The sequence below is a fragment of the Pseudophryne corroboree genome, chromosome 2, assembly GCF_028390025.1.
Source record: "Pseudophryne corroboree isolate aPseCor3 chromosome 2, aPseCor3.hap2, whole genome shotgun sequence".
Classification (NCBI taxonomy): domain Eukaryota; kingdom Metazoa; phylum Chordata; class Amphibia; order Anura; family Myobatrachidae; genus Pseudophryne; species Pseudophryne corroboree.
In genome coordinates, this window is record NC_086445.1 from 633150391 (window position 1) to 633163704 (window position 13314).

The following is a 13314-nucleotide window of genomic DNA, read 5'->3' on the forward strand; positions in this document are numbered from 1 at the left end:
AATGCCAAAGAAATGTAAATCCAGAAACACAGAAGTGAGTGATGAATAAAGGCTCAGTATGGCCCGGCTCAAAATTACATTTCCTATAGATAATTTAAAAGTGAATAGACCTTGATATTATAGTCCCTATGCGTCATGAGTGTATTAAAAAAGGCGGCATAATAATGTTGTTGATAAGTATCGGACGGTTGCTAATTACTAATACCATATTTGACAAAATTTTAGGACAACTGTCCATAAGCACAAAATTAGAACAAATGGCCATGGGTATACTGAATCAAACCAGTCTCCATTTGAATACATATCTAACTGACTGTACAACAAGCTGAGTGGTCCCCGATAAATAAGAAAGAAAGAAAAGGGTGAAGGAAATACGCAAAAAAGATAAAAAAAGACAATGAAAGAGACACAAATTGTCACTGCAAACATGGAGGAAACTATGTTGTCACTGTGCATTAGTGTTGTTCAATACATCCACTTTTCACTTCATACAGAAGTTCTCTTGAAGTACAATATAAGTGTTGTTTCATGATTACAGGAAAATATTCCGGGAACATTTCTCATTTAAGCCTCTGGGGCTAATGGTGTCAAGTTCATGAATCCATTTGGCTTCAGTCTGTAATAATTTATGGTCCCTGTCTCCACCCCTCAAGGATTTACGAATGTGGTCTAGAATTTGATGTCTCAGGTCACTTATTGAATGACCTACCGTTGCAAAGTACCTAGCAACCAGTTGCTCGGACACCTTGCCAGCCAGGGCCTGTTTGGCAACGTGTGGCACTTTGCAACGGTAGGTCATTCAATAAGTGACCTGAGACATCAAACTATAGACCACATTATATATACATATATATATATATATATATATATATATAAAATTATATATATATATATATATATATATATATATAATGCCAGAGGAGTCTTACTGCATTAACTTTTATTTAAAATTACTAAATGAGCTTTTTATATACCAGAAATATGTGAAGTGTGCAATTCCAGTACAGTATATCATGAAACATATCATGAAACAAACATGTAATCACTAACTGGAGACCTTACAATGCTATAAACAAATAAATATATATTTTATATATATATATATATATATATATATATATACATATACTTTTTTATAGCAATGTGTGACATGTGTCTCTTTATATAGATTTATTATTTATTTATTTTTTATCTATACATTTATTTTGTTGTCTCTATTTACTATGAATTATCTACAACTACAGTATATTGCTGTAGGTGTCAGGAATGTAAGAACCTTAGTTATGTAACTGGTGGTGGGAGGAAATAGTTTAATAGAATTGTTACCCAGACAGTTGTGTCCATCGTTTGCTAGTCGAAATCCATCATAACACATGCACCGATAGTTGCCAGGAATATTTACACACTCGTGTACACACCCTGCATTATCATCCCGCTCACACTCATCCACATCTAGGAATAAGCAGATATATTACATACATGTTACTTACATTACCACACAAGGAATAATCCAGCGGCTGTTATTTCATAATAATGCTACTGTACCTTTACAGTGCTTTCCATCCCCTGTATATCCAGACTTGCAACTGCACTTGTACGAACGTAGGGTGTTCTGACAGATTGCATCTATGTGACAGTTGTCTGTTCCATCGACACATTCATCTACATCTGAAGGATGGAGTATAACAATGTGTTAGCATGTTGACAGTACACTTCAGCCCAGTAATATAACATAATTAGGATGCTTGGGGTGGTTGTCCAGGAAGGTTCAGATATTTTACCCCATTTCAGATTGGTGCAGGTATATATTTGCAAGGAATAAAATCCACTGTGGAAGTCAGAAAAATGTATGTGCAGCCAAGCGACTGAGAATAGGGTGTGGAACATATGATTGTAAAAGTTTGGTAAGCAGCACTAAGGGTTAAAATACAAATGATTATCTTTGTTGTTCCTAATTCACTATGCACAGTACATGACAATTCCTTCAATGGCATAGGAAATATTTATAAATTAATATAAGGTTACTATAAGAGTACACCTGGTCCTTGTCTGCCATCACGAGACAGATGAAGCCTATAGCAGTGGACTGGTGGCTGCTAATTGCCAGTTGTCCATAAAGCTCATGGGGGGTGCAGGTGAGGGGGTGCACACCGAGAGATTCGTGCTTAATTTCTAAGCAATCTGACTAGATTGCTTAGAAATGAAGCACGGATCTCTCCATGTGTATGCCACATAGCGATAGCCGCACATCGCTATCGCTGGTACTCAGAGGCGTAGCTAGGTGCCATTGTGCCCGGAGCAAGGGTGTGTTTCGGTGCCCCCTCCCCTGTTCTGAATTGGGTGCATGTTACATTTGAAAAGAAAAAATATTGAAAAATACAAAATTGGTGACAGGGCCGGTTCTAGACCTTGTGGATTTCAGGGCGAAAGTTTCTTTTGGGCACCCGTCATGTTTAAAACAGGGACAGTGTGTGCCAAAGGAGCACAACAAAAATATAGGGGAGGTTATGCCAAAGTAGAGCCGCTTATACATGTTACTCTGCAGCTTCTTATGCAGAGAGAGGTGCTGCAACAGGAGCTGGGATAGAGAGTGGTGCTGCAGCATCAATGTAGAGGAAGGTGCTGTAGCAACTGGGGCAGAGAGAAGTGCTGCAGCAGCTGGGACAGAGAGAGATGCTGCAATAGCTGGGACAAAGAGAGGTGCTGCAGCAGTCGGGGCAGAAAGAGGTGCTGCAGCAGGCGGGGCAGAGAGTGGTGTATCAAGACAGAAGTAACCCTGCTGCACAACTACAAGCTGACAGTGAGACATATAAAGAGGCCGGGAGAGCTCTGGCATGTGCTGGCTGTCAGTGTATCTTACTGACCTACCCTGCTCCCTACCTAGTCTCAAAGTCTGAGTCAGTGTGCACCCCTCTGCTTCTCCTCCTTCTGCTCTGCGGCTGCTTGTACAGCGGACCGTGGTATAGCGGGCAGAAGGAGGGGGTGAGCAGGTGGCGGTGTGCCCTCTAACCTTTGCGGCGCCCGGAGCTCGCGCTCCACCGGAGCCACCCTTGCTACACCCCTGCTGGTACTAGATTAGCTTGCATGCAGGCACAATCTAGTAGATCGCTCACTTCACTGCTGTGTGAAGTGAGCGTCCCCTCCACCCCCCCTCGCTCAGCACAATGGTATCAGCTCACTTTATGTCATACTTGCCTACCTGACCCTCTCCATGAGGGAGAAAATGCTCTGTTCCTGGACTTTCCTGGTAATGTATGATTGCCATCACCTGTGGTGAGCCACAGGTGATGGCAATCATACATTACCAGGAAAGTCCAGGAACAGAGTATTTTCTCTCTCATGGAGAGGTTCAGGTAGGCAAGTGTGCTTTATGTGCACTGATACCGCTTCCCCCCCATGTATTACAGAGGCGGTGTGTGCTCAGTGATAGGGGCACTATGCACCCTTGTCATTAATGGCACTGCTATCTAAATAATTGCATGCTGATATGCTGGGCAATGTATGAACGGTCAGTTGCACTGACTGTTCCGACACCTGCAGCTATTGATTTTGATAGTTGCAAGTGTGGTTGCCCTATCTCCACAACAGGGATAGTTCTGTCCCTGGCTGTGTGGTAGTTGTCAGTTCTGGGCTGCAAGTGAGATCTTGCGAGAGTAGCGAGATCTTGCGCATGCACCTTAGAACTGGCCGAGCAGGGAGACAGTGCATCACCACCAAGTTGATGCGCTGTGCTCTCTAGTTGGGATCGCCGGAGGGGGGCATTTTCACTACCCTCTCTGGCAAGTGAGATGTCCTTACATCTCGTCGATGTACCTTCCTGCTTTGCCTTGGTAATGAGACGACGCAAGAAGAGCTATACCGGCCCGATATGTCTCTCTATAGTACAAGTACCCCTGAGCCCCCAGAAATAGCAACTTGCTACAGTTACTAATGTCATGAGATAGAGGGAAGGTGCACAATCCAAATAATAAAGTGCTTTAACCATACCTCCCAACTGTCCTGATTTTCGCGGGACAGTCCCGTTTATTTTTGGGACTGTCCCGCTATCCCACCCGCGTGTCGCAGTGTCCCGCGGTGGGGGGAGCCCCTGTCACTCACTGAATAGACACTGTGCGCAGCCCTAACAACCTCCTCAAATTCTCAGTTTCATACAGTTGTTCCTACCTCTGAAACAGATTCCAGGATGCCCATATTAGATTTTACCTCAGAATCTGAGAGGAGTTCATCTTCCAAAGGATTTTTAAAATGTTTTGTTTTCATAATCCTAATAATAAATTCCGGTGAGGAAGAGGAGAGGACTGGAATATGCCTTTTTGTGTAGTTTTCTAAGGTCCATTTTCACCTTTAATAGAGAAAACTGCAGAGTGTCTGTGGCAGAGAGACTGCAACAGTTTCCTCCATCCTCAATGCTAAGAGAAAATCTGATTCAGTGAGCAGTAGCTGCTAGTGTGCATGCGTTTCAACACAGACAAGTGTAAGGTAATGCACTGTGGTAGCAGGAACAAAAATAACACCTACATACTCATACCCCTTTTCCACTAGCTCAAAAAACACGGGTAAATGCACGGGGGCGCGCATTTACCCGTGTTTTTTGCAAGTGGAAAAGGGTAAACCCGGATCAAGTGATCCGGGAATCCTACCCTGGTAGCTAGCCGGGTTGAACACGTGTTCAACCCGGCTAGCTGTCTAGTGTGAACGGGAGCCGTGTCGAGGTGACACGGCTCCCGTTCACAGTGCATAGGGAAGGCGGCGCTGGGAGATCATGTGATCTCCCTGCGCCGCCCCTGCCGTGTCACTAGAAGCGTCACCAACCCGGCATTTGCCGGGTTGTGACTGCTAATGGGAAAGGGACCGAGCACGGGTCGCAGCAGGGGGCAGCTCCCGTGTCAGGCTCCCGGCTGCGACCCGTGCTCGTTAGTGGAAAAGGGGTATAAATTAGGGGATACTGTACTGGAAAATGTTAGGTGTTCTCATTGATAGCAAGCTAGGCAGCAGTACCCAAAGTAGGATTGCAGCAAAGAAGGCTAATAAGATATTAGCATGCATAAATGGGGAATTGATGCAAGGGACGAGGGTGTTATACTCCCGTTATATAAATCACTAGTGAGGCCACATCTTGAATACTGTGTGCCATTTTGGGCACCCGACTACAAAAAGGATATCCTGGAGCTAGAAAAGGTTCAGAGGCGGGCGAACAAACTAATTAAGGGCATGGTGACGCTGGAATATGAGGAAAGGCTTGAAAGACTAGGCATGTTTTCATTGGAAAAGAGGAGATTAAGAGGGGACATGATCAACATTTACAAATATTTAAGGGGACAATATACAGATCTTGCACGGGACCTGTTTTTGGCCAGATCAACACAGAGGACTCGTAGACACTCGCTCAGGTTAGAGGAGAGGAGATTCCGCACAATACAGTGTAAAGGATTTTTCACGGTAAGGACAATACGTATATGGAATTCCCTGCCTGAGGGAGTTGTAATGTCGGACTCTGTCAACACCTTTAAGAATGGGTTAGATAAATTCCTAATGGATAAGGATATTCAGGGTTATGGTGCATAGTCACGCACTATAGTTACTCTAAAAAAGGGATATAAAGCAACGGCAGATATCAGCATCAGTCAAAAATGTTTTATTTATTCCTATAATTTTTTATTATATAAAATAACCCTGTATAGAAGACCACAAATGGTTGAACTCAATGGACAATTGTCTTTTTTCAACCTTAGATACTATGTAATACTATGTAATGTGACATGTGTCATGTGCACAACCTAGAATACTGGCTAGCTGCATCTTCACTGTTAGTTAGGGGATAGTGTACTAAGCTTTGCAGAGTGATAAAGTGGAAAAATTATAAACTACCAACCAATCATCTCCTAACTATCATTTTACAAACACCGCCTGTAACATGGCAATTAGGAGCTGATTGGTTGGTACTTTATCTCTCTTTACTTTATTACTCCACAAGGCTTAGTACATCTCCCCCTAGTGTCGACAGGTTAGTGATACAGAATTCACTCCTCTGCTCTTCAGCAGAGAATAGAAATACTTGCTACCCAAGCAGGACTGGCTCTAGCCTAATTTTTTGGATAAGTAAATATAGATTTTGGCACCTCTCACTGTGGATATTGTGGGTGGAGCTGCAAAATGGGTGGGGCGTCAATTGCTGCATAAACCTATTAAAGAATATATGAGTGCTTTAAGAAATGAGTGGCAACTGTTATAAGGACAAAACTTTATAGGGTAATTGATTTAATGTTTATAGCTCCTTTTGGAGTTCTTAAGTAGAGTTCAGATACAACTTACAGCCGTCACTTATGTGTTCGTGCCACGGAATTGATGGAGAACAACTTATCCTTAACTGTCCCTACATTGCGGTCCAAATTATTAAAACCATCTCTCCTCCAATGTGATCCTAGGATGGACCGGGCAGTTTTCCACCCCCAATGCAGCATAATTATTATCCTGTCACGCCCCCTCTGCGCCGACCTGTCTTACTCCTGTCGGCAAAGTATGCCAGGTAGTGTCCGGTTCATGACTGATGTTTTGAGCTCCCGGTGCGACTTCCGCATTTTGTGAACCTGGTGCGCATGGGTGCGTATGGCAGGGACAGTTGTTAGTAACTGCGGCCACTCCTGATTGGCTGCCGGTCCGCAAGCTATAATTGGCTCATGGCCGGTGTCACATTTTAAATGTCGTGGGCACTGTCTTCATGGCTGCCCAGTGCCCTGCTCACTGTGACGCTCTACTCTGCTGTATACCTGGCGTAATGGTCAGGCCAGAACTGTTTCCAAGCCCACTAGCTGTTGCTAGGTGGGGACTTTCCTGAAGAACAAAAGGTGAAGTTTCCAAAAGCAACCAGTCAGCTTCAGTCATTTATCTAGCACAATCTTTGAATTAATAGTTCAAAAGCTGATAGGTTTGTTTTGACCAGCTACTCCACTTTATCTCTCTCCAAGGCTTGATACGTCATATTAGTAGTCTCCTATCATTATTCTGCAGCAATAACAACATTTTCCTATCATTGGTCAGTCAAAGTGGTAGAAAATCTTTTATAAACTTAGTATACAAATTTCGTAGGATCAGCTGAGTGATAGTGAGTAGCCCAGCAATACTGACTGGCAGTGGTAGAAGAATTACTGCTTCACAAGCCAGTCCTAGTGCATCTGTGCATCTATTAGGCCCTACACACTGGGTGATAATGCTCAAAGATATGAACGAGATACCGTTCATATCTTTTGAGTGTGGAGGCACTAGCGATGAACGATGCGCGGCTAAGTAAGTAAGTCCTGGGCTGTGCATAGACTGCACAAAATCATTTTGTGCAGCTCTGCAACAAATGCGTTCGCACGCTTGCACAGCTAAAATACACTCCCCCAGTAGGCGGCGACTATCTGATCGCAGCACTGCAAAAATCGCTGCCGAGCGATCAGGTCTGAATTAGGCCACAGTACGATTCTAGCTAACGATATGGACTTTATAGAAAAACGAGTGCATATTGTACTGTGTGTATAGAACCAGCGATGCATGCTCCTGCATATCGTCATCGCTGGAAAAGAACAGACTGTGCATGCACAGTCTATTTTGGCTTAGATAGTGCATATCATTTGTGTGTGTACAGTACTAGCTATATAAGCCAACTATAATGATTATACCTTCCAGAAGTCCCACCCATCATCCCTGACGTTCCAGCCCACTGTATAGCCAAAATCGTTCAGTGTGTATAGTCAACATCATTGATTCTGGACTCCGGGAGCTTTAAGGGAAATCATTAAGCTACAATTGTTCATAGCCAGAATCGCACCATGTGTAGGCCCCTTTAGAGAGGTGGTAGAACTCACCCCCTTCCTCCCCTTCCATGGGTGCCACGTCACTAGCCCCTGACCCTTTTTACCCACCTGGTAGATGCCACACCCCTAGCTCCTCCGCTTCTGGCTAAACAGTCATCTTTTGCTGCTCTGCTCTGTCAGTCCCACCATTGACTGCCTGTATGTTATCGATATACACAGGGGCGGGTTGGGATGGAAAACCAGCCTGGGAAATTTATGGAAGCAGCCCTAATGGGGGTGCGGTCTGATGAGGGGGTGGGGTCTGTTGAGTGGGGCGGGTTCCCTCCTCATGGGGCCTGATTGCACGCAATTGCGGCCTTCCTTGCATCTTTTGCTGCAGTTGTATCTGAGACCAGGTGCGGATTGAGAACTAAAAGGCCCTGTACATTGGGGGTCATTCCGAGTTGTTCGCTCGTTGCCGATTTTCGCAACGGAGCGATTAAGGCAAAAATGCGCATGCGCATGGTACGCAGCGCGCATGCGCTAAGTATTTTAGCACAAAACTTAGTAGATTTACTCACGTCCGAACGAAGAATTTTCATCGTTGAAATGATCGGAGTGTGATTGACAGGAAGTGGGTGTTTCTGGGTCGAAACTGACCGTTTTCTGGGAGTATGCGGAAAAACGCAGGCGTGCCAGGTAAAACGCAGGAGTGGCTGGAGAAACGGGGGAGTGGCTGGCCGAACGCAGGGCGTGTTTGTGACGTCAAACCAGGAACGAAACGGGCTGAGCTGATCGCAGTGTAGGAGTAAGTCTCGAGCTACTCAGAAACTGCTAAGAATTATTTAAACGCAATTCTGCTAAACTTTCATTTGCAATTCTGCTATGCTAAGATACACTCCCAGAGGGCGGTGGCCTAGCGTGTGCAATGCTGCTAAAAGCAGCTAGCGAGCGAACAACTCGGAATGACCCCCATTGTGTAGAAGTGGCCCGATAGCAGAGTTACTGTACTGCAGAGATGGAATAACAGAATGAATGGGGACAATGCAGTGTACTGGGGGCCTAATTCAGAGTTGATCGCAGCAGCAAATTTGTTAGCAGTTGGGCAAAACCATGTGCACTGCAGGTGGGGCAGATATAACATGTGCAGAGAGAGTTAGATTTGGGTGGGGTGTGTTCAAACTGAAATCTAAATTGCAGTGTAAAAATAAAGCAGCCAGTATTTACCCTGCACAGAAAGAATATAAACCACCCAAGTTTAACTCTCTCTGCACATATTATATCTGACCCCCTGCAGTGCACATGGTTTTGCCCAACTGCTAACAAATTTGCTGCTGCGATCAACTCTGAATTACACCTTGAGTGCGGTGGGCTGCCTGTCATGTGGGGTGTGGGGCCAGAGCCGCACGAACCAATATGATGCCCTAGGCAAGATTTTGGCTGGAGCCCCCTAGCACAGATGCTAGTTCGCCTCTGACCCTGTACCCCTTTCCTAGATCCATCACCCTTTACCCATACCAGTCATCATTTTGGTGCTCCCATTTACATAGGAACAGTGTGCACATTCGTGCTCAGCCCAAAACGGGACGTGTTCTTGCTGTGAAGGGGCATGACCATACAATAATACCCTCATTTGAAATTATGCCACACAGTACTGCAACTTTTTTTACATTATATCATGCAATAGTGTCGCAACGGCTTACCACCCCCCAATGGCAGCCGGGATCCCGGGGTCGGTGTGCTGACCTCTGGGATACCGACCGTCGGCATATCGGTATCCGTTCTATACATCTACACTAATGGTCGGCATGCATTAGGTCAACACGGTCAAAATGTCGACAGGGTCAAAAGGGCGTCAGTCAAAAGATCGACAGGGTCAAGAGGTTGATAGTGTCAAAAAGTTGACAGTCAAAAGGTCTACGGGTTCAAAAGGTTGACATGTTTTTTAAGGCTTTTTACATTTTTCACAACTGTTGTTGCATTTACTGTCCATGTCACAAACTATTGCCCTTATTTGTGGCGAGAGTAGCGAGCCACCAAGCCTGAAGCTAGCCCGCGAGGGGACGCATTTCATCAAATTAACTATCCATATCACAAACTATCACCATTAGTAACTGCGCCCGAAGCGTGACAAGCAAAGCGAGCTCGCGAGGGGACGCATTACAACAAATAGGGGTAAAACATTTTTAAAAACACCAAACAACACCCAATTTTTTTTGTCGGCCTTTTCACTGTCGACATTTTGACTGTTAACCTTTTACTGTCGAACTAATGACTGTTTATCTTTTTAAAGTCTATCTTCTGTATCACAACCGGCATATCAGCCCCAACCCCTTATAATGACCATCAGACCCCACATGCCCCTTATATGGTACTACAAATAAATATAGTGACTGCAAGTGCAGATAGATATAGAGAGAAATATATATATAGAGAGAGACAGAGGGGGATATTTAATAAAACATAATTATCTCATAAAAGCTGGAAAATGTTATATTTATGCTCTATGGAGATGAAGATAAATATCTCCTCTCCAGTGACAGTTGCAGCACAGTCCAAACTTCAAATAGGGGAACCACACCAACTGCCACTGAGTCCCGGACAGTGATGTCTGGCAGTGTTTGGGGTCTCTGTTGGTGGGGCTCCCCTATTTGAATTGTGGTCTGCGATGCAACTGCCACTGGAATGGAAATATTTATCTCCAGAGAACATAAATATCACATTTTCCAGTGATAATTAAGTTTTATTAAATATCCCCTATCCTCTATTAAATACAATAGATTATAGAGTGAGAGAGAAAGAGAGAGAGAGAGAGAGAGAGAGAGAAAAGAATGATAGATAGAGATGCTGTGGTCCCCCATACATCCATCCATCCATATAAAAGGCATAAGGGCCATACTTACCGACTTCTGGGCTGCTCTCTCCAGGAGAGAGCAGCCCGTCGGCTCAGCAGGGGGGGGCTGGCAGTCAGGTGACGTGCAAGGGGTCGGGCCGGAGGCGGAACGGGGGTGGACCGGAGGCGGAACGGGGCGTGGCTTTTGGAACGCATCATTTAAGCCACGCCCCCGTTGTGTAATGTCGCAGTTACCGGCATTATACAGCAGGGGGCGTGGTTACGATGACGCGATTCAACAAGAATCGCGTCATCGCCTGCCCGGACCGCCCACTTTACTCGTTAAGTGGGCGGCGGGCAGGGGGTGACCCCCGTAAATCGGGAGACTTGCCTGCTCTTCCGGGGGGCCGGGAGGGTCACCCGTTTTTCGGGAGCCTCCCGGCCATTCCGGGAGGGTAGGCAAGTATGATAAGGGCCCTACACACTGCGCGATAGTAATGAAAGATATGAACGATCTCGTTCATTAATGAACGAGATACCGTTCATATCTTTCAGTGTGGAGGCACCAGCGATGAACGATGCGTGGCCCCGCATGTGTAGGGCCCAATAGAAACGGCATTCCCACATGTGATACTAATCTGTTTCATTTACTAAAGCAAGACACAGCACGACACAGCACGTTTCAATCCCAGAAATCCTTTCTAGAGCATAGTTATGTGTGTGTTTATATGTATGAAGACATCAAATAATGGCCCTCATTCCGAGTTGTTCGCTCGTTCTTTTTCATCGCATCGCAGTGAAAATCCGCTTAGTACGCATGCGCAAAGTTCGCACTGCGACTGCGCCAAGTAACTTTACTATGAAGAAAGTATTTTTACTCACGGCTTTTTCTTCGCTCCGGCGATCGTAATGTGATTGACAGGAAATGGGTGTTACTGGGCGGAAACACGGCGTTTTAGGGGCGTGTGGCTGAAAACGCTACCGTTTCCGGAAAAAACGCAGGAGTGGCTGGAGAAACGGTGGGAGTGCCTGGGCGAACGCTGGGTGTGTTTGTGACGTCAACCAGGAACGACAAGCACTGAACTGATCGCACAGGCAGAGTAAGTCTGGAGCTACTCTGAAACTGCGAAGTAGTTTGTAATAGCAATATTGCGAATACATCGGTCGCAATTTTAAGAAGCTAAGATTCACTCCCAGTAGGCGGCGGCTTAGCGTGAGCAACTCTGCTAAATTCGCCTTGCGACCGACCAACTCGGAATGAGGGCCAATGTTTGTTTTATTACCGATCTTTGTGTTATTGTTTTATGCAACTTAAACAGCATCTCTTTCAAAAATGTAATTTAAAATGTTGACCAGAGGTACCTGCAACTTGGTAGCCTGGAAACTTTTTAGCAATAGATTGCAGAACTGTTTGAATGCATCTGTTTGCATTAAAAAATGCTAATAAAAACAAGCACTAGTGGGTAAGCTGCCCAAGACATGCAATGTAATAAAATAAATTTTCCCCTTTTGTATTTTACAGTATTGGTTTATCAGGGTGGAGCCATACTTACACCACACCTACCAGTTTCTAGCAGAAACATCTTCCAATGCTTTTTTACTTCTCTACATTTTCTCTACAGTTTACATATTACACTACTACAAAACCAGTTATCTGGCTGCAGTATTTCTATCACTATACAATTTTCATTGTTCTGAGACTGTAAGTTACAGCATAACCCATGTTCAGAGATCTGTCCATTACATCTCCAAGTCAGGTGAGGATGAGCCTGTAAGCTCGCACGAGTAGGGCCCTCTTCCCTCATGTACTTATCCTTCTCTTACTTAAACAATATTCCACTGCACCAAATCCCTCGATTTTCTGCCACCGTGATACTTATGTCAGTGTCATCTGCTAATGCAGCTATGTTTATTTACCCTGCACTTGTCCTATATTGCCTTCAACTGTAAGTCACTGTTTTCCTGTATTGCTTAGTCATTTATGTATTCTGTGATTGGGCGCTGCGGATCCCTTGTGGCGCCATATAAATAAAGGGTAATAAATAATAATAATAATATTTAAATTATGTAAAAATCCACATTATTTATTTTTAAATGTATAAATAAATAAATAAATCGATAATTCATTCTTATGGTGTGTACACTACACACGGTAAGATTTTTTCTTACGATTTTGACTATATAGTCAAAATCATAAGGAAAGTTAGTGCAAATCGCAAGGTGAAAGTCACCTTGCGATCCCGATGCGCGGTCCCGCGCGGTCGGTATTGCAAGCCTAGATAGACTGTGCAGGCAAGTCAATTTTGACTATCTCGTAAAAAAGACACCTTAGTCAAAAACGTACATAGTCAGTATCGCAAGCACAGTCATTATATGCTTGCGATACCGACCTAGTCCCTGTGGCATAGTGAGAATCAGGATTTAGCCCAAATCTCCCCATGTGTACACACCTTAAGGCTTACATCCATTGGAAAGAATAAGCCCTAAATCAGGCGAGAATGGGTGTTTGTGGTGGATATAGGTCTTCTATCTATTTAACAAACACCTCTTCAGAACGACTTAGTTAAATTAGAAGCATGGGCAGCCAAATGGAGAATGCGCTTCAACACAGACAAGTGTAAGGTAATGCACTGTGGTAACAAGAACAAAAATTACACCTACCTACTAAATGGGGTAAAATTAGGGGATTCTGTACTGGAAATGGAC

General features: G+C 44.5%; 1 protein-coding gene across 5 annotated transcripts in view; it reads right to left on the reverse strand.

The window, feature by feature from the left end:
- SCUBE3 (signal peptide, CUB domain and EGF like domain containing 3) overlaps positions 1 to 13314 on the reverse strand; it is a 207439-nt gene that overhangs the window by 166750 nt on the left and 27375 nt on the right. For all 5 annotated transcript variants that reach the window (XM_063954914.1, XM_063954912.1, XM_063954913.1 and 2 more), the window contains exons 2-3: positions 1546 to 1668; positions 1327 to 1452 (exon numbers count right to left, since the gene is read on the reverse strand). In XM_063954914.1, coding sequence (XP_063810984.1) covers positions 1327 to 1452; positions 1546 to 1668 — 249 coding nt within the window. The remainder of the gene's footprint in view (positions 1 to 1326; positions 1453 to 1545; positions 1669 to 13314) is intronic.